Below are 24,227 nucleotides of genomic sequence, written 5' to 3'. Positions count from 1 at the left end.
GCCCCTCGATCGCTGCCAAATCCAGTGACGCTGCACCCAGAACAGGACAGAGCTACTTTCCTCCTCTTCCACCAGAGAAATCGGGAAGACACCGGGTTTTCCCAACTTGCCGCTTCACTGCACGCCCTGAAAGCGCACGTGGACCTTCTTCCAGACCCAGCCCAGCAGCCAAAGGCTCGATGCCTCCTCAGCTTAGTGATGTGGAGCCCTGAGGAGAAGGACTTGGAGGTGCTGGTGGATGAGAAGCTCAACAGGAGCCAGCAATGTTTCCTTGCAGCCCAGAAGGCCAACCGCATCCTGGGCTGCATCCCCAGCAGCGTGGCCAGCAGGTCGAGGGAGAGGATTCTGCCCCTCTGCCCCGCTCTGCTGAGACCCCCCTGCAGCGCTGCGTCCAGCTCTGGAGCCCCCAACATCAGAAGGACGTGGAGCTGGTGGAGAGGGTCCAGAGGAGGCCACGCAGATGCTCAGAGGCTGGAGCAGCTCTGCTGTGAGGCCAGGCTGGGAGAGCTGGGGCTGCTCAGCCTGGAGAAGAGGAGGCTCCGGGAGACCTGAGAGTGGCTCCCAGTGCCTAAAGGGGGCTGCAGGAAAGGTGGGGAGAGACTCTTCAGCAGGGCCTGCTGGGACAGGACGAGGGGTGATGGTTTCAAAATAGAGGGAGGCAGATTCAGATCAGATAGTAGGAAAAACATTTTTTACACTGAGGGTGGTGGGACACTGTCCCAGGCTGCCCAGAGAGGCGGTGGATGCCCCATCCCTGGAAGCATTCCAGGCCAGGTTGGACGGGGCTGTGAGCAACCGGATCCGGTTGGAGATGTCCCTGCTCCTGGCAGGGGGGTTGGGCTGGGTGGGCTTTGAAGGTCCCTTCCCACCCAAACTACTCAGACTTGACTCTGGCACTTCTCAGCCCTCCAGCACAGCTGGGGCAGCCTACGCCATGCTGCGATCCCAGCGCGCAGCTCAGCTGAGGCCTCTTGGCCCAGGAGAGATGCAGGCTGGGTGACTGCTCTGTGCGACAAGTTCCAGCCATTCCAGCTTTTTCCAGAGCACCTGCATCCCTGCAACAACCGTGGGGATGGAGATGGGCGACACCGCTGCCGCCGAGGGGTCGGATCTGTGCGTGTTTTCCCCCGCGCGCTCCCGTTTGTCAACGCAGGTCCGCAGGCGCAGCGAACGCACGCCTGGCGTGTTCACACTCGCATGTCACCCAGCGAGCTCCCTCCCACTGCAGATCAAAGCGTGTGACGCCAATCGCGTGGCAGCCAGTTTGGCACCGGCATGGAAACCCAGTTTTACCTCGCTCTTGTGACCGAGGGGCCGAAGCAGATGCTGGAAGAGGATCATCAGTGCTTTGAAGTTACCAGGAAAGTAGGTGCACCAGGGCCAGTTCACGGGAAGGATTCAGCCCCCTCCAACTTCCCCTCTGACTCACTGAGGCTGCCCGCAAGGCGCTCTGCCCGAATTCAGGGGAACAGCCCGCGCCTCGGGCACGTCCACCCAGCCTCCGCATTGAGACGCCCCGAGTTTCCGTCCCCGCAGAGCTACGGCCGGTCTCCTTACGGAGCGGCGAGAGGAGGCTGCCGAGAGCTCCCTGCTTGCTTCTCCGGGAGACGCTGCTCAAGCCAGGCCAGCTATGAGCCAGCATCGTCCCTGCCCTCAGTATTCACTAGTTTGGAAGAAAAAGGACAAAGTACAGAAAACAGTCCCACACTAAGAGGGTTTTGAGGGTTTTTGGGTTTGGTTTTTTTTTTTTTGCTGTCTTTTACAATTCCCTGCAGGCTCGGGAAGCAGAGAAAAGCCAAGTTCAGCCTGATCCTCGATGGCGGGACGTCTTGTTTGGCTGTCCTAAGATGTACAAGAGCTGCATAATAAAGCTAGTGAGGGGAAGCTATCAACAACAGCAAAATACCGAAGGTAAAGGGAAAAATGAAAGAAGAAAAAAAAAAGAAAAAAAAAAGAAAAATCAAGCCTGGAGCTACCAAGGCACCTCACTGGGGGCTCGGGCCGCTGCAGGGCTGTTGCTCTGTTTGCTTTTCAGAGGGATGCGGTGAGCAAACACACGTTTACCAGCACAGCCGGCACTTGTTTTGCCCCGCTACAGTTTTATCGAAACGTAAAGATGACGATCTCCCCGTGCAGGGTCTGTGTCCTCAGCCGGAGGACGTGGGAATGACGTTTCCCCATCCGCACACTCGCTCAGCCCGGACGGCAATCTGGCAGGATCGCGGAGCTGGCGGAGCGCGAAGCTTTTCCTACCGCAGAACAAGCTCCTGAATTAAATCCACACCAGCTGCACCGCGCAGGATTTGGCAGCAAGGTGCTGTAACCCTACCCCATTCACAAATTATCAGCAGCAGATGGCTCTGCTTTTCCTACCCCTTCGGCTCGTAATTTTTACTGCAGACAGGAGCAGCATGTAATTGCTATTTCCTCCTTCCACATTTTCACTTCTTATCTCGAAGAGTTATTTCTCCAAGCTAATGTTTCCAATAGAAACTCTGCCTTTAGCTTAGTCAACACGATTTCCACGCCGATATCGCCGTCGCTCTGCCGTGCCTCCCAGTAACGCCACCGCGTCTGCACCCAGCTAATTGCAGGGCACAGCAAGGACGGGTCAGAGGGAACATCCCGCTCGAACGAATTCGTAACGGCGATTATTTCCACAGATCCACAACGCTCAAGTGTCACCTGAGCCCTTCCTAGATTTCAATCACCCCCTCCCCTCGCACCAAATTGTTTGTGTGCTTTGTCTCTGCCTTCGTTTCCCAATCGCTACTTCCACGGTAAGAGCAGCTGAGGAATCCTTGCTCTCATATTCCAAAAATCCAGGAAAGGCTGACAAAGGAGCTGTCCCTGCATGCGGCAAATACCACGCTCCTTCAGAGCTTCTCCCTTATTTCGAAATACATGCAAACAGGTTCTTGCTAAGAATGCAAATTGCCCTGTCGCTCTCCACCAGACAGAAATTGCACCAAGAACACACAACCCCCCGGGGACTCCAGCAGCTTGAATACTGAAAATATTTCATTTATCGTATCAAGCCGGTATTGAGGGTTTTTGCTAGAGATGTTCCCCAAATCTGCTTGAAATAAGTGCATCGAGCCGCTCCAGCGGCACCCAGACTCCGAGACCAGGGTCCTCTTTGCGAGACGCCGACCCAGAGCTCCGCAGGGAGAGTCCAGAATTCAAGGTCTTGGGATTCACAAACTCATAACGTCTGTGGAAAAAAAGACAGGGCCCTTCCCAGGCTGCCAATCTCCTCCAGCGGCCTTTGAAATAATAAACTAATTTACTAAGATTCCAGGAGATAGAGGACAGCGTCTGAGGTCATTCTCCAAAGCAGAGACCCGGCAGCTTTGGCCGACCTGTGCTGGAAGCAGGCTATGTTAGGTGTTTCCTGCAAGAGGTCTAAAATACCCAGCTACACTCACAAGCCTACCTCATGCCAAACAAAACCCTCCCTTGAAAGGGGACAAGTTTTTAAAGCCCTTGCATCCATCTAGGCTTGTCAAGCTGCTCCGATTACAGATTTTCTACCGAGCTGCATTATTTTCTAAATAGTTGGAAGACACTTCATTTATTAGGGTGGGGGAAGAAAAAAAAAAAGACAGTAATATGGAGACAACCACATTTGGAGAAGCGGCAAGTGACAGAAGAGCTGGTTTGCGAGGGATTAGTCACCCTAAGTCAACAGCAGAGAAACACAAGCCTTGACCAGCCCTCCCTCGCAGACCCAAACGCAGCAGGCTTCCCTGCCGGTTTGAGAGGGATCCGGCTGCACCACCAAGCATGTTTCCCAGGGTAAGTGGCACTGCAAGAGTCTTGTTGAAGAAGGAAGAAAAACTAGCTCCCAGTATACAGCGTTAACAGGACTGAGAGTCTCAGCATCGTGGTCAAGCAGGAATTTACAATACGATCATGGGGGCTGCCAGCTTTGGGTAAGATGGGACCCAAAATCAGCGCAGCCCTGGGCCTGCTTGCACTGAAGAGGCAAGGCTGGGGCACCACACCGGGATATTTCCAATTTATGGGAGAAAAAAAAATGTGAGTCAAGTCATTTCTGAGGCCACCCCCCAGCCCGGAATATTTGCAGGAGGGTCGGAGCTACAAGTGGACATCCCCAGGACCAGGCTGACGCTCACCAGCTCCTCAGACGGGGTGGATCTCTGCCTCGTGCACAAGCTCCAGAAGCTCAGCTTGTTGTGGTGATGTCTTTTCATTCATTACATATATCAACCCTTGGCTTTCTTGCTGCCCACCTTTCATCCCTGCCGAAGACCAGCCCCTGTGCCCGTACCTCTCTCCAGCCCAAGCGTTCCTGGCAAACTTCAGTTTCCTTAAGAACCACGAGCAGAGCAGTGATTTCCCAGCAGATCTCTATCAGCTGATTAAAGAACAACTAGAAATGCAGCAGTCACAGCTTAAGAGAGACAAAAGCACCAAGCCAGAACGAGGGGAAACAAAAAAAAAAGGCAAGAAGAAAAACAGAAGAAGTCAAACAAAACAAAGAGGACATCCCCATATCACCTCTCACCAGGGAAATAAAAGATAAAGCCAACTCTGTGAGCGTTAAACCTTCGTGTTAATCACGCAGAATTACAGCCCATTGCTGCAGATCAGGGACGCCAAGGAAGGGATCAGATGCTCACGCCAAGCTCTGCTGAGCCCCCACGTCGTCCCTGGCCAGTCAGGCCGCTCTCCTGGAGCGGGACGGTTATTTACCCGCAGCGAGTGCCCGGGGAGCATGACCAGGAGGAGCTGGCTCCCAGTTCTCTGCTCCTCTTGCCTGTCCGGACGAGCCGACAGGTAAATTCGGAGCGAAGCGCGGCCACGGCACGTGATGCCGAGGCAGAGTCGCGCCCTGCCCGCGCCAGCCGGTTCCTTCTCCAGCAATTTGACTGCTGCTTAAGGAAGTGAGTGGGTGAGCGCGCTGAAAATTGCTCCCCTCTGCTAAGAAATCCGTGGGTAATTCTGCTTTTCTCCTTCCCAGGGATGGGCTGCAGCAATCCCAGTCCCCCACATCAGACATTTCCAGTGCAGCGTCCGACCACGTACGTCTGGGCTGCAGAAAAACAGAAATTACACTCTCTGTGCTTGCACCTACAGCGTCTGTGAGCAGAGGAGCCTGCAAAGCGCCGTCCCCAGCCTGCCAAAAGTCAAGTGTCACCCTCCTGTGAGCACATCTACACATCACCCATGGATTTAGGCACCCGGCGCTGTCAGCGCGTTGCCTCAGATCCCACCTCACCCTTCTCCCCGCTAAGTTTGTGTAGCCAAGACCACACAGCCACGGTCACAGACGTTTTTGTCACCACATCCTGCGCTGGTCTGAAATTCTGTCACCCACGACAAGTAAAATAAACAGAAGGGAGTGTTTCTTGCAGTGCAGTAGCCCTGTGTGCGTGCAGGGTCTCCCACCCTGCTACAGTGAGTAATAATTTGTATTTCAGGAGCATCAGGCAGCCCAACCGCACCAGTTTTGGTGTCCTCTCCCAGTAACATGCAGTGTCAACAAGGAGGACAGTGTGGGAGGCCAGCCAGGGCAGCAGCCAGAGCACAGAAAAAAAACCACACAAAAAACAGGTTTCTCCTCCTGTGTCCAACACTGACCAGACCACAGGATTACTCGAACGTCTGGGCACGAAGCAGAGACGCTCGGAAAACAACGGCCTCTCCTCCGAGCGCGCCAGCGAGAGCGTGACTTGAAACTCCAGTCAGCAGGCGCAGAGGGGTACGAGCAGCGCCTGCGCCCCGGTGCCAGGACAAAAGGGTAGGGGAGAGCAGCGTGGCAGGACTGTGGGCTGAGGAGGGCTCTCCTTACGGAAGAGTCCCCAGAACAGAGGTTTAAGCAAAAAACTGGGAACTAGTCAGCACCATCTCCACACTCAGCGTGAGCCAGGCTACAGAAATAAAGTCTCTTTACCTGGTGAAAACAGCACAAAGCTAAAAAATTTTCCTGTCCACGAGGGCCTTGGAAGACGCGGATCCATAAAAGAGAAGCGCTTCTCGGACCGCGTTCTCCAGGGCACCGCGTTTGAGCTCCACACGTGGCACCGGGCCTCGCCGTCCCTCCGGGGACACAAAGGTGAGCCAACGCTCGCAGGCCTGACCGAGGACACCGCATATTCCGCAAAACTAAGCAAGACTAAATATAGACCTCACTTGTATCTTATCTGCGCTCCGTCACACGGGCGTATTTATGGAGCCAGGAACGCTTATTTGGAGAGGAACCCTCCGTGTCAGCACCACCCGCATCCCTGCAGTGGGGGGGAGAAGCGCAGCCTCGACAGCCCCAACGGTGACAGGCCACTCCCAAATCCCCATCCCGCGCCTGGGAGCGGGTGACAGGGAGCCCAGGCCGCCAGCCTTCCCGGCAGGCAAGCGAACAGCCGCTCGCCCACGCCGCCGATCGCCTCGCCCATCGCGGCGGCCGCTCGTAGGAGGCTTCTTGCCCAAGCGAGCTGGGGGAGCGGGAGCACCGATAAAGCGGGAGGCGTCGCGCGTTGCAGCCTGGCGTTGAGAAATTGAAATGGCTCCTACGTGAGCCGGGCTTTTTGGGATAGAAACGTCTGGAGCAAAGGGGAGAGCGGGCTCCTGGTGTGAAAACCCTTAGGAAAAGGCACAGATTTTTCGAGAGTAGAAAGGCATTGTGTGTCACGAACGTCACTTTTGAACCTGACTCACCTCATCCAGCACACCAGTGCTTCCACCAAAACCCTCTGGGAACCGTAAACACACACAGGGCTTTTGTTTGAGACCAGGAGAGTCACTCACCTGTATCCCACTGACCGGGAAAAATCGCGGCTCAGAAATCACGTCAGCGGGCCCCGACGCCTTGGGCAGGCAGCATGTATTTCTGGCAATGAGGAAACCACTTTTAGATACACAGATAAAGGTTCCAGGTATTGTTTTTCACCACTTTTACACCCCACTTCCATTTATTAGTAGCCAAAAGTCACTGACACATGCAAGGTTTACACTGATACCGCCGTTAACCACCACAGATAAGGAAAAACCGTGCTCGAGTTGCTGCTGATTCAGCAAACGCTTGAAACGGAGGTGGAAGCAGGCGAGGGTGGCAGTGGTCACCACCCTGGTCCTTCAGCCAAAGTCACACCGAGGTCTCTCGGCCATAAGAGGAGACCTGGGCCCCGGCCATCACATCTGCCTCTTCAGGTCACTGCTGAGAAGCTGCATTTTAAAACTTTGGAGAGCCTCTGACCTCCCTTATCTCCCTGGACTTTTGCTCCCCTTGTCATTTACGTTCCTTACGCCCTGCTCTAACCGTCCTTCCCTCTCCCAACCCCAGGGGCACAAGCTGTTCTCGTGGGCTGTCAGCCCAACGCCGGCACCCAGGTCTTGCTCTAAACTAAAAAAAAAGGTACTTTTCATTTCTGGAATAAAATAGTTCAACTGGAAGGGAACTCCAAGGATCAGCGAGTCCAACTCCATTTTCACCTGGTTCTCCAGGTGTCCTCCATGGGCACAACTTTGCAGACAAAATTTGACACAAGCAGCCCAGATCAGAGGTGCTTTCCACAATCGCCACGCTAACGCTCAGCAGTAAGTTGTGGGTCAATATATTTAGTTCAAGAAGCGGTTCCACTTGCATTTCTCATTCTGGGGTGGTATTTTAATCCCCACCCTGACGAAACTGTTTAAATTAACACACTGCCTCACCCCCGCTGCAGAGCGTTGGCCGCAGGGACGAGCATCCCGCGTTTGCCGCGATAGCGGAGCAGACGAAGACGGCGACTGGGAAATGGCAACGCAGGAGCCATCACCTTCGGGTCTCCCAAAACACGCTCTCGTGCAAGGGGGAACAAAAGCAGGAACAGAAACCAGATGCTCCACGCCCGCCCTCCGTGGGCCGCGAGACGAGCGGCCGGCTGGCGCAACAACTTTCGCCCATCGCCTGAAAACACGGCGGCTGTTTTACGCGCCCCCCGCCCCCAATCTTCCTGCCTCGGTGATGCACGGCAAGCGTGAGCCGTTTCGCACGAGTTACGCAAGCCCCGGAGCAGAGCCGCCGAATCGCTCCGCTGCCACCTCTTACCCAAGAGACACCACCAGGAGGTTACCCAAAGGGGGAACCACCCCCTCGCAGCCACGGTTAGGAAAGAGTCGGCGGCAAGCCGGAGCTGGGGGCAGCCACCGTCTGGATCGCAGGTTCCCAGCATCTCCAGCTGCGAGGAGGAACCGGGACGCAGACGGCTCTCCACCCAGGGCTGCTGCATCCAGGTCCAGGATGAGCCCATCCTGCAGGATGGGACAATGCCCAGCACCTAGGCATGTCCCCAGCGGCGTGACGTCATTATGTAGATGCCACCTGCATTCGTTCACTTGCCAGCTGCGTCATATTTAAATCATAGAACAGAATCACAGATGGGTTTGGGTGGGAAGGGCCCTTCAAAGCCCACCCAGCCCAACCCCCCTGCCAGGAGCAGGGGCATCTCCAACCGGATCCGGTTGCTCAGAGCCCCGGCCAACCTGGCCTGGGATGTTTCCAGGGATGGGGCATCCACCGCCTCTCTGGGCAATCTGGGCCAGTGCTCCACCACCCTCAGCGTAAAAAATTTCCTACATCCAGTCTGAATCTCCCCTCTTTTGGTTTAAAACCATCACCCCTCGTCCTGTCCCAGCAGGCCCTGCTGAAGAGTCTCTCCCCACCTTCCCTGCAGCCCCCTTTGGGCACTGGGAGCCGCTCTCAGCTCTCCCCGGAGCCTCCTCTTCTCCAGGCTGAACAGCCCCAGCTCTCCCAGCCTGGCCTCGCAGCAGAGCTGCTCCAGCCTCTGAGCATCTGCGTGGCCTCCTCTGGACCCTCTCCACCAGCTCCATGTCCTTCTGACACTGGGGGCTCCAGAGCTGGATGCAGTGCTGCAGGGAGGGTCTCACCAGAATCCCCTCCCTCGACCTGCTGGCCACGCTGCTTTGGGTGCAGTTGGCTTTCTGGGCTGCAAACACACGTTGGCAGCTCATGTTGAGCCACCATAGAATGGTGTGGGTTGGAATGGACCTTAAAGACCATCCAGTTCCAAGTCCATGGGCAGGGACACCTTCCACTAGATCAGGTCACTCAGAGCCCTGGCCAGCCCGGCCTGGAATGTTTCCAGGGATGGGGCATCCACCGCCTCTCTGGGCAGCCTGGGACAGTGCCTCACCACCCTTACAGTGAAGGGCACCGCATTGAACCCACCGCCCAGAAGACACTTCCAAAACAAGGCACCCCATATGCGACACCTCTTTCCACAGAAGAATTCCATGGAATTTCTCCCACATGATGTGGTTTTCGGAAAGTCCCTTGGAGCGGCGTCCAACGCCCACCCACAAAACAGCCCCCGCGCATCTTTCTCCCGCTGCAGCATCAGCTGATCGCCCTCATTTGCGGCCTTAATTGGACCAAGGTTCACGCCGGAGCCATCAGACCTCACCCTGCACCCCAGACGCCCGTCCCCTTCCCCTCGCAGCCGACGTGCTGTCATGGCTTCACCCGCCCTCGCACAAGCGGAGGACAACGCCGTCACGCTCAGACATCGCACGGGAGACGCAGACCCACTTACAGCCGCCTTTAACTCCGGTTATTCCTCTCCCGGTGACTTCATTTCCCCTCCGACAGCCACGGAAAGTTTGGGCCAGGCTGGTTTCGCTTCAGCTCAGGGACAGCAGGTTAAAATTTACGGCTGGCTGCAGCTCCAGCCACAGAGACAGCCAGCGCCTTTGCCACAGTTAGCCATTAAATGGAAGGAGCGGCTGGATTATCCAGCTATTTTGCCTTAAGTACACCGGGATTCGGGAAACAAACACCTCGCGAAAACCTACCCGACCTGAGGCAAGTTCTTGCCTGATGAAAAGTCTATTTTCGTGCTCCGTGCCTTTGTCATTCAAAAAACCCCACTGCGAGATCTCGCACCTGATCTGTTTACAGCAAGCGCGATCTCGGGCAGACATCTGCCAACGCCTCCTGCACCTGACCGGCCTCCCTCCCTCCTCTTCCTCGCGGTCCGCCATGCCGGAAGGACGGCTGCCCAAGCCGTGCAACACCAACACGTGGCTCCCAGCATGACCCAACCTCAGCCTGGCATTTTATTTTAGTTCTCTTTTTTTTTTTGCCTTAAGCATGCTTTCACATGCCCCATCCGAAAGCCACGGCGCAGCCGACCGCTACCGACTCGATCTGATTTGACTCGGTTTTAACCGGCTGCTTTGGAGGAGGAAGAAGAGGTTTGATTCAAATGACTAATTGCAGTTTTAACTTCCTCCCCCCGAGCAGACAGGTTCAATATTCCTCCCTGCCGTTGCACGCGGAGCACTAACCCAAGGCAGCCCGGCTCTCTCACGCTCTCTGGAAGCGCCGCCGCGACACGCAGACCAGCGCGGGACGCGGAGCAGATATCCGTCTCCTTTCGGCAGGAGAAGCGCGCGTTGCCCGGAGATCGCTGGCGCTTCTTGAACCGAGCGCTGGGAGGAAGATGAGTCACTGCCCGGCGCGTGTGGGAGGAGAGCGCCACAGAACGCCGCAAAGCCAGGGCTGGCTTCTCGCGAAAACCAGTTTCTGAAGAAACTTTTAACGCCGGAGGCTCCAGCCCCAGGCTCAAAATAAGGGGGAGGGGAAAAGGGGAAGGAGCAGCTCACCGCAGAGAACAGGCACCTCTACTTGTCCCACAGCCGCCACCCGCGCTCCCCCGGCTCCCTTTGGGTGCTGGGTCCTGTCCCGCTTGGTCTATGGAGAAATTACCCCCCCACCACATAGGAGCTGCAGGAAGATCCCCGGTACCTTCGTTCTCTTCGGTTTTTCGCTGGGAAGCGGCAGCTGAAAAAATCCCGGCGGTCACATCCGACGCGGCCAGCGGGACGGCTCGGCGACGGGCGAGAAGTCACCAGGGAATTACAAACGCGTGCGGCCACGGCCACGCTGGGGTTTCAGCCTGGCGCCTGGTATCTCGCCCCTCCCTTAAAAAAAACAAAAAAACAAAAAAACAACTTAATTGGGAGATTTAGCTTAAGATGCGTTTGGAAGGTGATCATTAATCAGGGACCTGAGTCAGAGACCAGCCTGCTGATAAAAAACAGGGTGAAAAGCCTCAAACACCAGTTCAGCATCCCAGTAACTCACCAGTTCAGAGACAGCCCCCCCCAAAAAGGGAGCCCCAGAGGGGGACGGGACGGGGGTGACTTTCCACGATGAGGGACAGAGGGCAAAGTTGGGGAAGGGGCTCAGGGCTGCGGAGGGGAAATGGTGGGGGGAGGGTGTCACAGCAACATGGGGGACGTGACTGGGTCCAGTTTGTCCCCACCTCACACTGACCCCAGAGTGGAATTGCTGGCCAGCCCAGAAAGAGTTAAGTCAGGCAGAATTTGGGGAGGGGGGAAAGCACCCCCAACATAGCCACATCCACCCCCCAGCTCCAAGCCAAGCACTCACTTCTGAGCCCACCTGAGACTGGGCAGCACTGGGGGGAACCTGACACCCCCCTCCAAAACCAGCAGCCACCCCCAGAGCCACCCCCAGAGCCAACCTCCCAGAGGGAGGCTGGGGGGAATCAGGACCCCTCCTCAACTTTAAAGGGACCCCAGTTTTGGCAGGGGAGGCCCTGAGGGGAGACACAGGGTGAGGACCCCCAAACCATGATGGGGAACACATGGAGCCCTGCATCCACGTGGGACCCCCAGGGCACTGGGGGAGCCCCCATACCCACACAGGACCCCCACAGTGGAGGGACTCAGCACACCCCTCCAGTACCCTTCAACTGGCAGGGAACCCACGGGTGACCCCACGCCCGTGCCCCTCCGGCCACCGGTCGCCCCCTCCCACACCCGCATCCCCCGCTCCGTGGGGGTGTCCCCCCCCCCCCACTCGGCACCACCCGTGTCCCGGCGCCCACCGGAGCCAGGGCCGCCCCCGAGACCGAGCCCACGGCGGGCTCTCCCCCCAGGAAACAGGGCCCACGCGGGCCCACGGTACCTGCCGCTCCCGGCACCGCCGCCCCCTCCCTCCCCCACCGCCCCGGAGCCGCCTTTTGACGGGAACCGCTCGTCCCCGCGCCCCGCCCCTCGCTGGGGCCACGCCCCCTTCCCCGCCTCGCCCGTGCCGGCGCGGCCCCGCCTCCCAGCTCCATATAAGGTTCGCCGTGCCCGAGTCCCCGCCCCCTGGGGTCGCGGCGGGGGCTGGCGGGAGCTCGCACGTGGCCGTTTCGCGGTTTCCCCGCCGCGCGCGTTCCGGTGTCAGCGGGGGCGGGGTTGATTTCCCCCCGGGCACCCGCTGCGTTTCGGGTTTGGGATGTGAAAAATGTCGATAAGCTGCGGTAAAATTGCTCATGAAATGGAAACTGTCGCCGAAGAGCCCAAGGTCCGCGTCCGGCTTCCCAGGATTCGCCCGTGTGCCGGTACCGGACCCCGGCATAATTGACCCAAACCGGCCAAAAAGAGCACCCGCCCCAGAACGCCACGCTCAGTCCTTAACGGGGCGGTGGGCCGGGGAGCTCGCTCTTTTTTTTCCCTCTCTCTCTCCTTTCGGAATCATTCCAGGATCGTTTACAGGTTTGTTTTTTTCATTCCGTGATCGCTGCTCGGACGGGCTGAATCGGTCACCGGGTCGCCAGGTGCTGAGAGTTGTGCATCACTCGCTGTTGGGTTGGTTTGGTTTTTTAAATTATTCTCTTTTTTTTCTATTAACATTATTATAATTATTCCATATATCCATTCATTACATTTTCTTTTGCTGTCCTACTGAACCGCCTTTATTTCAACCCACGAGTTTTCTTTTCTTCCCCCATCCCCTGGGGAGGGTGAGCGAGCGGCGGCGTGGTGCTCGATTGCCAACCGGAGCTAAACCACTACACAGGGCAAGCACCACCAGTACGACAGCGCCCACCCCAGCACTCGGGGCAAACTGTCACCTCCCTGAGCGCGGTCGGGTGGCCCTGCCCCGTTTTGCCTACGGCGTCTCCTGGAGCTGGAGCCAGCAGTGGTTCAGGGGCTGCTTCCCTTCCGGATTTCCAGGCGGAGAACTCGCTAGGAGCGCTCGCCGCGTTCGTCACCCAGCAAACAAAACTCCGCTCTGGCTTCTGCGGCTGCAGCATCCGCCGGGCTCCTCTCCCTCGTTTGCCGTTTTTGGGAGGACGCCCAAGAGACCTGCAGCCGCTCGGCTTTATCCCAGCCTCGGGAGAGCTCTCCTGCTTTTCCGATCAGAGCAAGGGCAGAGGGAGAGCTGATTCATCCTCCGCCTCCCGACAGCAGCATCCGCAAGGGCCTCGGCGCCGCTCCGAGCGCCGGCGGCATCCACGACCAAGGGTGGTGGGCAGGTTCCCGGCGGAGTCGTGGCTGTTCCCAGCCTCCGGGATGCTCCGGAGCCACCCTCGACACGCGGCAGAGCCCAGGGCTTCGCGTCCCAGGCACGAACCGAGCCCGTGCGAAGCCCTCGTGGGTCCGGGGACCAAGGACCCGCGGGATACCGGCGATATTCGGGACGACGCGACCGGCTGGGTCACCAGTGCTGCCCTCGAAATCCTGCTGCCGGTGACGTGGGCCAAACTTGGAGCACAGGGATTTGGGCTGAGCCGGTTCGGCCGGCGGCGAAGCCACTCCGTCGCCCAGGCGCGTTGCACCCCCAGTCTGAAAAACTCAGGGTATTTGGCCGTTTCTCCCTTTTCCATCCTCAAAAACCCCAGCCGGGGTGCAGCCGACAGCAACTTTGAGTACAAGCGGAAGAACTGATTCAGACAGCCCCCGCGCGATGCCCGCAGGGTTTATCAGGTGCTCCTAAACCCAAAACCCCCGGAGAAAATGAGCCCCCGGCGCAGGCGAGCGCGGCAGACGGCAATCACCGCCCCCCCGCTGCGATCACCGGGTTCGGCAGCTCTCGTCTGCGTGGGGAAAGCGCTTCGCTCGCCGTTCCCAAATGGATTTAATGAGGCCGACGAGAGCAAACGACGTCTGGGAAGAAATGGGAGCTCATTACGGACGATTTAGCGGCGCAGAACTTTTTCGGGAGGGCGGGGAGCGGGCTGCCGACTGGGCCGGGGCGACTCTGCACGTGCCCATCCCACCGCTGCCCATTTTCGCCACCGCCGCCGTTTATTGTACAAATACCCCCCCGGCCCTGGCGCAGCCGATGCCCCGCTGACCCGGCCCTGCCCGCACCGGTGCGGCGTGCGCCTCAACTCCGTAAAAAATTCCCACCTTTTCGCACGGCCACGGCCGCGTGTGCGCCCCCAGCTACGGGGAAGGCCGGTGAGAGGCTGAACCTCTCCCCCTCTCACGCCGCGCGGTGCTTTTAGCCGTTTCCCGGCAGCTCTCCTGCTGCTTCTTCCCTCCGGATCCACCTCGCGCGGGGGAGTCGGGGCCGGATCCTGGCGCTGCCTCGCTCGCCGTCGCATCCCCGCGACCGGCGCGTCCTCGGTGCCGGTGAGGAGCCGCGCACGCGGGCTGCAGAAATCCCTCCAGCAAGAGGGGCTGAGGGGAGGCTGCTGCGGGATTTTGCACCGTTGTCTTGAAGGGCAGCGTCTTTCCCGCCTCTGGGGATTCTCTGTTGTCTAATATAGGGTTGAGCTCACTCTGCAGCCCATCCCCGGGGGGCTCGGTGAATATTTCCCCATCCCCATCCGCTCTCAACGCGCCCTTCGCAGCGTCCGCAGGGGTCAGCCCCGCACCCAGCAGCTTCCTCGGGCGTGCAACGAGCATCTCGGGGGTGACGGGAGATGCGCAGCCCGTAATTAGGCAATTAGCAGGTGGCAATTAGCGCGGGGAGGGGGGGAAGTGAGCTGGGAAGCCTCCCTCTCCCTGACATTTTGCTCCTGGGAAGGAGAGAATAAATGATCCGTAAAGTTTCCATCGGCGCCGCACGGGAGAGCGGATCCGACGGCCGCGGTGCGCGGGAGGCGTCTGCCTCCGCAGCGTGGAAATATTTAATTGCGATGGTTCGGGCGATTGCGAGGGGAAGGAATTCAGTTTTCCACGAGGTTCTCACGTTTGTTGCGGCAGAAAAAAAAAAAACAACCCTCCAGCGTCTGCAGGAGAGCGAGTTTCGTGAATAAACGTTGATCCACGCGAGGCGTTTTCGCGTGCTCCCGGCCCGGAGCCGTCGGGGCTGGGGGGGGAAGGGCTGGTTGGGCTTTTTTTCCCCAAAATTTGAGGTTTAGGAACCTTGGAATGCTGGGGGGGCCGGTGCTGGGGGCAGTGCTGGGCTGACCCGGCTGCTGCACCAGGGCCTTCGAGCCGTAAAATTGGGGGGAAAAAAAAAATAAAACCATCAGGGCAGCTGGGGGGAATAACAACGGAGACGGAGCGGAGAGCGCGCTGGTGCCGCCGTCACGCGGGCACAGAGCCACGGGCCGTTCTGGGAGGGAACTGGGGCGAACTGGGGATTTTCCGCAGGACTTTTCCCCCGCGGCACGGGCGTCCCCGGGTGTGGAGCCTGGGGTCGCGGTGCTGAGACCCCCGGGGTCGTGGTGCTCAGGCCCCTGGTGTTGCGGTGCTCAGGCCCCCGGCGTCGTGGTGCTGAGACCCCCGACGTCACAGTGCTCAGACCCCTGAGGTCGTGGTGCTGAGACCCCCGAAGTCGCGGTGCTCAGACCCCCAGCGTCGCAGTGCTCAGACCCCCGGCATCGCGGTGCTCAGGCCCCCGGAGTCGCAGTGCTGAGACCCCCGGCGTCACAGTGCTCAGACCCCTGAGGTCGTGGTGCTGAGACCCCCGAAGTCGCGGTGCTCAGACCCCCAGCGTCGCAGTGCTCAGACCCCCGGCATCGCGGTGCTCAGGCCCCCGGAGTCGCAGTGCTGAGACCCCCGGCGTCGTGGTGCTCAGACCCCCGGAGTCGCGGTGCTCAGGCCCCCAGGGTCGCAGTGCTGACACCCCCGGTGCTCAGGGCCCCAGAGTCGTGGTGCTGAGACCCCCAGCGTCGCGGTGCTCAGGCCCCTGGAGTCGTGGTGCTAAGACCCCCGGCGTCGCGGTGCTCAGGCCCCCAGGGTCGCGGTGCTGAGACCCCCGGTGCTCAGGCCCCCCAGAGTCATGGTGCTGAGACACCTGACGTCGCGGTGCTCAGTCCCCCGGGGTCGTGGCGCTCAGGCCCCCGGGGTCGTGGTGCTGAGACCCCCGAAGTCGCGGTGCTCAGGTCCCCGGGGTCACGGCGCTCAGTCCCCCGGGGTCGCGGTGCTCAGGCCCCCGTGGTCGTGGTGCTGAGACCCCCGGAATCGCGGTGCTCAGACCCCCGTAATCGCGGTGCTCAGGTCCCCAGCGTCGCGGTGCTCAGGCCTCCGGTGTCGCGGTGCTGAGACCTCCGGCGCTCAGGCCCCCAGAGTCGTGGTGCTGAGACCCCCGATGTCGCGGTGCTCAGGCCCCCGGGGTCGCGGTGCTCAGGCCCCCAGCGTCGCGGTGCTGAGACCCCCGGGGTTGCGGTGCTCAGGCCCCCGGGGTTGTGGTGCTGAGACCCCCGGGGTTGCGGTGCTCAGGCCCCCGGGGTTGTGGTGCTGAGACCCCCGATGTCGCGGTGCTCAGGCCCCCGGGGTTGTGGTGCTGAGACCCCCGGGGTTGCGGTGCTCAGGCCCCGGGGTTGCGGTGCTCAGGCCCCCGGGGTTGCGGTGCTGAGACCCCCGGGGTTGCGGTGCTCAGGCCCCCGGGGTTGTGGTGCTGAGACCCCCGGGGTTGCGGTGCTCAGACCCCCGGGGTTGCGGTGCTGAGACCCCCGGGGTTGCGGTGCTCAGGCCCCCGGGGTTGCGGTGCTGAGACCCCCGGGGTTGCGGTGCTCAGGCCCCCGGGGTTGCGGTGCTGAGACCCCCGGGGTTGCGGTGCTCAGGCCCCCGGGGTGGCGGTGCTGAGACCCCCGGGGTTGCGGTGCTGAGACCCCCGGGGTTGCGGTGCTCAGGCCCCCGGGGTGGCGGTGCTGAGACCCCCGGGGTTGCGGTGCTGAGACCCCCGGGGTTGCGGTGCTCAGGCCCCCGGGGTGGCGGTGCTGAGACCCCCGGGGTCGTGGTGCTGAGACCCCCGGGGTTGCGGTGCTCAGGCCCCCGGGGTTGCGGTGCTCAGGCCCCCGGGGTTGCGGTGCTGAGACCCCCGGGGTTGCGGTGCTCAGGCCCCCGGGGTGGCGGTGCTGAGACCCCCGGCGTCGCGGCGCTCAGGCCCCCGGGGTTGTGGCGCTCAGGCCCCCGGGGTGGCGGTGCTGAGACCCCCGGGGTGGCGGTGCTCAGGCCCCTGGGGTTGTGGTGCTGAGACCCCCGGCGTCGCGGTGCTCAGGCCCCGCAGGGACCCCCCAGCAGCGCCGGGGAGAAGGAAGCGACGTCGGTGAGCGTGCCGAGCGTGCACGGCCTCGCGCGTTTGGCACGAGCGGGCGCGGTCTTGCACGGCCTCACACGAGCTCGCAGGAACGTGCACGAACATGCGTGGCCCTGCAGAGCCTCACACGAGCACACGGCCTTGCACAAGCACGTGTGACCTTGCACGAGCACGCACAAGCGCACACGGCGTTGCATGGCCTCACACGGGCGTGCACAAGCACACACGACCTCGCACAAGCACCTCCCGTGAGTGCGCACGGCCTTGCACGAGTGTGCACAAGCACGCAGAGCCTCGCAGCAGCACGCACACGGCCTTGCACAAACACACGCGGCATGAGACGGGCTCACACAGCCACACACACCCCCTCATACTGGGGTGGGGGGGGCTCCATACTGGGATGGGGGCCCTCATACTGATGGGGGGGGCTCCATACTGGGATGGGGGCCCTCATACTGGTGTGGGGGGGGCTCCATACTGGGATGGGGGCCCTCATACTGGTGTGGGGAGGGCTCCATACTGGGATGGGGGCCCTCATACTGGTGTGGGGAGGGCTCCATACTGGGATGGGGGCCCTCATACTGGTGTGGGGGGGGCTCCATACTGGGATGGGGGCCCTCATACTGGTGTGGGGAGGGCTCCATACTGGGATGGGGGCCCTCATACTGGTGTGGGGAGGGCTTCATACTGGGATGGGGGCTCTCATACTGATGGGGGGGGCTCCATACTGGGACGGGGATGCTCATACTGATGGGGGGGGCTCCATACTGGGATGGGGGCTCTCATACTGGTGTGGGGAGGGCTCCATACTGGGATGGGGGCCCTCATACTGATGGGGGGGGCTCCATACTGGGACGGGGATGCTCATACTGGTGTGGGGGGAGCTCCATACTGGGATGGGGCCCTTATACTGGTGTAGAAAGGCTGCATACTGGGACGGGGGCCCTCATACTGGTGTGAGGGGGGGCTCCATACTGGGATGGGGGCTCTCATACTGGTGTGGGGGGCTCCATACTGGGACGGGGATGATCATACTGGTGTGGGGGGAGCTCCATACTGGGATGGGGCCCTTATACTGGTGTAGAAAGGCTCCATACTGGGACGGGGGCCCTCATACTGGTGGGGGGGGGCTCCATACTGGGATGGGGGCTCTCATACTGGTGTGGGGGGCTCCATACTGGGACGGGGATGATCATACTGGTGTGGGGGGAGCTCCATACTGGGATGGGGCCCTTATACTGGTGTAGAAAGGCTCCATACTGGGACAGGGGCCCTCATACTGGTGTGAGGGGGGGGCTCCATACTGGGATGGGGGCTCTCATACTGTTGTGGGGGGCTCCATACTGGGATGGGGCCCTCATACTGGGGTGGGGGGCTCCATACTGGGACAAGGGCCCTCATACTGGTGCAAAGGGCTCCGTACTGGGACGGGGTCCCTCATCCCGGTGCGAACCATCGCCTGAGACTCTCCTGCGCCTGCGCGCCCCACCCCGCGGGCCAGCCCTGTGTGTGCGCGTGCGCACGCAATGCCGCGCCCTTCCCTACCTGCGCATGCGCATGCTGACACGCCCACCTCAGCTGACTCAGCCGCGCCCCTCCCACAGAGCCCCCCGCGTGGCTCCGGCGCATGCGTGCTGTCGGACACGCCCCTCAGCCTCGCCAGAAGGGTGGGGTCGCGGGCACCGCCCCGCTGCCGTGCGGCGCATGCGCCCTGAGGGGGCGGCACGCCCGGGCGGGGCGTTTCGTCACGGCTGGGCGGGGCCCCACATCGCCCCGCCCATTACCCTGCTGGGCGGGGCGCCCCGGTGACGAAACGCCCCGCCCGGGCGTGCATTGGGCGGGGCGTTGTCGGGGGCGGGGTCTGTGAAAACGCGCCCTCTCCCTCCCTCCCCGCCCTGCGCGCTGTGCGCCTGCGCCGGAGGGGGTGTGGCGAGGGCTGGGCTCCGCCCACCGCCGCCTCGCGGCGTTGTCATAGGGACGGCGGCTGCGCAGAAGGGGGTGAGGCTGTGGCGGCGGGTGTGAGGGGCTGCGCGGGGCTGCGCGGGGCTGGGGGTGCTTTTTGGGGGCCCTTTTGGCCGGGGGGTGTCCCCGAGCGGGTGGGGGGGGGCAGGGCCCTGTGGGGCTGTTTGAGAGGGGCAGCCTTTTCGGAGGGTGGGGGCTCTGAGGGGTGGTGGGGCTCGGGGGGGGGGGGTGTGGTGGGCAGGTAGGCCCCTGTGGGGGGGGCGATGTGTCTGTGTTTTTTGGGGTGAGGGGGTAAGAAGGCCCGGCTGCCTGTGGGGGAGGGCTGTGTCTCTCTTTGGGGGGTCCTGGGGGTGTAGGTGTGTCTCTGTGGGTGTTGGGTTTGGGGGGGAGGGGGTCTGTTCTGTTCTGAGGGGCTGTGTGGGAGTAAACCTCCCCTGCGGTGTCCCTGTGCAGGGTGCCCCTTCTTGTAGGGTGCTGGGGAAGTGACCAAGGAGAGAGGGGGGGCTGTGTTGGGTGTCAGGCCCCCCGGGAGCGTGTCTCTGTGTGGGGTGTTGGGGCTGCTCTCGGGTGGGGTGGTTGTTCCCTTCACGCCTGTATTTCAGGCGGGGTTTCCCTGAAGCAGGCTGAAAGCCCGTTTAACGACCAGGGCTGCTCTCGCTGCCCCTCTCCCAGGTTACGTGCCTCTTCTGCAGCAGCTGCAATGGGCTCTGCGCTTTCCCTCTCCGTGAATAACGCTGCCTCCGGGCAGAGGAAGAAGGCTGCGGATGACGATGATGACTTACTCGACAGCCGGGACCGCGTGGAAGACATTGCCAAGTTCCCATACGTTGAATTCACGGGTCAGGACAGCATCACCTGTCCCACCTGCCAAGGCACTGGCTGCATTCCCACAGGTGACTGCTCCTCCTGGGCTTCAGTATAAAAAAGAAAAGGTCGCTTATTCACGTGAGCGACCTTGCCCGTCTACAGAATCGCTCAGCACGTTCCTTTTGCTTTCCAGAGCAGGTAAACGAGCTGGTGGCTCTGATACCCTACAGCGACCAGCGGCTTCGTCCGCAGAGAACGTAAGTGTGTGGAGAGAGAGGGAATGCAAAGAGCAAACAGGGCTCTCGTGTCGCTTACTGCTGCAAGCAAACGCTTCACCCTGTCTGCAGGCTCTCTTTCAGCTAGTGGCTTGTTTCCATGCAAGTATGCCAACAAATACAACTTAAAGTGTAACCTTAAATACTTCCCGCGAAATCCCACTGTGGGGTGAACGTGGAAACAATGATCCTACTCACACGCTTCAGCCCCCTGCCCTTTACTGGAGCTTTTAGAAAAAAAACTGCCGTACCAACAGCGAAAATACTAGATTGTGAAAACACGGTGCGGGCAAAAGTGGTTCTTTGGTTACTCATTACCGAAAAATCAGCTGCTTAGAGGATGACTGTTTTGAGCAACTTCAGATATCGAAAACGTTAGGGCAGCACTTCTGCGGGTCTTCCAGGGAAGAACAAACGCGTGTTGTTTGCTGCCAGCTCGGGTTTCAGATGGAAAACTGCAGCTGCTGTGTTAGGGCCCAGGAGGTGACCCCTTCCCTGCCCCTTCCAGGAAGCTGTACGTGCTGCTCTCCGTGCTGCTCTGCCTGCTGGTGTCGGGGCTGGTGGTTTTCTTCCTGTTCCCGCACTCGGTCCTGGTGGACGACGACGGCATTAAAGTGGTTCGGGTTTGGTTCGACAAGAAGAACTCTGTTGTCGTTCTTGCCATCACGGTAAAGTTTTCCTGCGTTCCTGAGGGGAATAAATTCTGCGCTGAGCTGCCAGGAAGGTCGCTGCTCCTCACATCTGCCCCCTTTTCTCCATCCAGGCCACCTTACGGATCAGGAATTCCAACTTCTACTCGGTGACGGTGACCAGCCTGACCAGCCAGGTGCAGTACATGAACACGGTGGTGGGAACGCAGCAGATCACCAACGTCTCCAGCATCCAGCCGCTGAGTGACAAGCTGGTAATCATCTGCCACTGCACTTAGAATACAAGCGTCGCCACGCCGAGGGTGAAACTTGTGTGCTGCTGCCAGTTGACGTGGTGATAGTCTGCCTAGACCTTAAAGCTCTGCTTGGCAAAATAACCTCGTGGCCGGAGCAGGCTGCGCTTTACGCACGCCAGCTGAAAGGCGACAGAAGGCAGGAAAGGCCCTGAAAAAGGGACGGATTTGAGCTCAAGCTGCACGCTAATGTGTTTTTCTTTTCTCCCTTACAGGTGAATTTCACTGTGAAGGCGGAGCTGGGAGGACCCTTCTCCTATGTGTAGTAAGGATTTACTACTCTCTGCACGTAGCCAGGAAAGAGGGCAGGTTTAAGCTGCTTTCATTAGAATTTGCTCTGGAAATGACTTGTTTTCTGCTAGCTTCCTGGAAAGTAACTGTTTACTAGAAATGACTTGAAAGGCCGCTCTCTCGGGATGCTGTGACGTGCTTTTTTGGACCGTGTCTCGAGCTGAGTTAGCACCGAAGGGAAAACTTCGTTAGAAGATACCGAGAAACCCAAGCGTCTCTGCCGCTCGGCCCGAGCTGACCTACTTCTTTGTTTTGATCTCTTCCAGTTTCTTCTGCACGTTTCCCAAGGTGAAGGTGCATAACATAGTGATCTTCATGAGGTAGGTGGCTCCCTGCTCGGCGCCTGACTCAAAACGGAATTGCTGCCGCAGCGAGTCTGGGGTACGCGGAGAAAATTCCGCTTGGCAAGCACCCCAGCCTGCTTCTCTGTGTCAGCTTTTAATCCGGGCCAGTTGACACAGCTGGGGGAAATGTAAGAGAGGAGAGGACACCAGGCTGCTCCGCGCTGAGCTTTCACGTGAGGGGCGGAGTGCTCCGCCGCTGCCCTCTGCGTTCCCCTGCCTGCTGCAGTGAGCAATCCTGGGGGAAAAAAAAAGTGAGAGGATCTGCAGAGGGGGAAGAGGAGCTGTGTGACGAGTGTAGAACCTGCTGGGCGTTTTATTTTGATAAAGGGCTGGCTGTCGCAGGTCCTGTCCCCGCTAAGCAGCTCTCCCCCCTGCCAGGACGTCGGTGAAGCTCTCCTACATCGGCCACGTGACGCAGAGCGCTTTGGAAACCTACCACTACGTGGACTGCAGCACCAACTCCACGGCTGCCCAGGACCCGCTGCCGCCGCCCTCCCCCTCCACGCGAGGTGCAGCCAAAGCCGAGAGCAAACCCTGAGGGCGCGGGCGACGCTTTCCGTGGCGGGCGGCTGTGCCGATGGATTTCTAGAAGGGACCGGGAGCTTCCAAACGGAAGCAGAGGGATCATGAGTGACATTGGTGGGAGATGTTTGAAAGCTCCGGGTCCCTTTCGCGCTTTTCCACGTGCAGCGGGGCTGCGCGGCTGACCTGCCCACGAAACCCGCGTGGGGTGTTGCTCGTGTGCGAGCACGCGGGTCCCTTCCCGAAGTCGGGGTCCTGCTGGGCCAGCCGCCTTCTTCGTCTCCGGAGAACTCGTTTTTGCAGGGAAACTGGACTCTCGAGCTTCACGCTTTGGGGTCGGAAGATCCCAGAGGTTTAGACTTGACTTTTGCAGCTGTTCTGAAGCCTAGCACTATGCCGGGTCTTTTCAAGGTCAACTAATTACTTCAGTGCAATTTATTTGTTCCGCTTTTGTCCAGGGGCACTGTGTCCCTGGCTCGTTTCAAAGCAGGGATGATAAAAAGGGATTGTGAGGAACGCGCGGATACGGCTCCCACCTCTGTAATTTGCCCTGGGAGGAGGCGGAGGAATCCAGACCTCCGAAACGCGCTTTCTCCGTTGTGCGGGTTTTATTTGCTGGCAGCTGAGGCCACCTACAGCAAACCCACACCAACGCACCGCCGTCCGAGCGAGGACGGCCTCGGTGAGCACGGCGCTGCTGGGGCCGTGCGAAGGCTCTGTGTGAGCCGGACCTTCCTCCTCCTCCGCGCGCGGCTCTGAACGCTCCTCTCCCCGCGTTCAGCGGCTGCGGAGTCTCTGGAGCCGGGGAGCTCGTAGCTCAGTGGTGTTTTGGACTCGCGACCGCCACAAACAAGCGCGGATTTAAACTGGTTTTGGTGGGGGTTTGGGTTTCAAAGGCCTATCTCCAGCCGTTGCCCGCGGATGGCATCAGCTGCATGCTGAGCAAATAAACCTGAAAGCTCAGCCTGCCGCGGCTCTCGCTGCGGACGCGCACCGTTCCCGGCTCGGAGGGTTTCATTCTGTGCCTGCCCCGTGCAGTTTTTCTGCAATGTGATCGCTACAGCTGCCCTCGATTCCGCTCTGCCTGCCCCTACGCCTTCGGCTGCCTGTTGGGCGCCAGGCTGTGCGCGCGCGTGTGGGGACGAAGCACAGGTAAAGGCTGCGGGGGACACGGATCGTGGTGGCTTTCGGTGAAGGATGCTTGACTTTGTGCGCGTGTGAAATCAAAACACACCTTGCCCTTTTTATAAGCAGTGGCGTTTCGGCCGAGCGGGGTTTCTAGATCTGAATGCTACTTATTAAAGCAGAGTTGTGTGTTACGGTGTAGTGTCCTTTGTCTGAAAAGCTCTGCCTTTCTCCGGTGGAAATCAAACTTTGTCCTGGAGTCAGTGCTCTGTGGTGCTCTCTTGCTGATGATTTTTGGGGACGGAGTCATTGACCCACATTCAGTGGCTGTCACGCTGCGTGGTCCCTGGTGATCTCGATCACGAGCTTCTCGCACAACTTCCCCAAACCCCCCAATTTATGATGAGTTAAACTTTCTTTTTTTAAGGAAGATGAGGAAATCACACACTCTGCTCCTTGTCCATCTCGTTTCCCGAGCTGCCTCCCTCTCGGCAGCCTGGCCCTGCTCGGTGCTGGCTGGTTTGATTTCTCTTTGCGGGGTGACGCAGCCTCCCGCTCCCCAGCGTTGCCTTTCCCACCCGCGCCGGCGTCTTTGGCTGCAGCCCTGGAGATAACGCGTGCTCTCCTGCTCCTCGTGGCCAGGTCTCAAAAGCTGCCTGCTGCGGGGGGTTGCTTTTAACTGGGTGATTTGGGGGGGG

General features: G+C 59.9%; 2 protein-coding genes across 3 annotated transcripts in view; one reads left to right on the top strand and one right to left on the bottom strand.

The window, feature by feature from the left end:
* VDR (vitamin D receptor) overlaps positions 1 to 10,926 on the bottom strand; it is a 38,797-nt gene extending 27,871 nt beyond the window's left edge. Inside the window, exon 1 of one of the 2 annotated variants that reach the window (XM_086768735.1) lies at positions 10,772 to 10,926. The gene's annotated coding sequence lies outside the window, so the exon portion shown is untranslated. Of the gene's footprint in view, positions 1 to 10,311; positions 10,431 to 10,771 lie in introns of those variants that run through there. The other variant, XM_086768736.1, reaches the window with a different exon arrangement.
* An 8,275-nt stretch (positions 10,927 to 19,201) lies between these two features.
* TMEM106C (transmembrane protein 106C) lies at positions 19,202 to 23,723 on the top strand. The gene is made up of 8 exons (XM_086768745.1): positions 19,202 to 19,258; positions 19,895 to 20,115; positions 20,223 to 20,286; positions 20,813 to 20,972; positions 21,068 to 21,208; positions 21,463 to 21,512; positions 21,805 to 21,858; positions 22,261 to 23,723. The coding sequence occupies exons 2-8, from the start codon at positions 19,923 to 19,925 to the stop codon at positions 22,418 to 22,420; spliced, it is 822 nt and encodes a 273-aa protein (XP_086624871.1). The 5' UTR covers positions 19,202 to 19,258; positions 19,895 to 19,922; the 3' UTR covers positions 22,421 to 23,723.
* The last annotated feature ends 504 nt before the right edge of the window (positions 23,724 to 24,227 follow it).

Source organism: Chlamydotis macqueenii, chromosome 29 (genome assembly GCF_036417535.1).
Source record: "Chlamydotis macqueenii isolate bChlMac1 chromosome 29, bChlMac1.mat, whole genome shotgun sequence".
NCBI classification, from domain to species: domain Eukaryota; kingdom Metazoa; phylum Chordata; class Aves; order Otidiformes; family Otididae; genus Chlamydotis; species Chlamydotis macqueenii.
The sequence above is the reverse complement of the archived record's forward strand: the minus strand, read 5'-3'. Positions and strand labels throughout refer to the sequence as shown.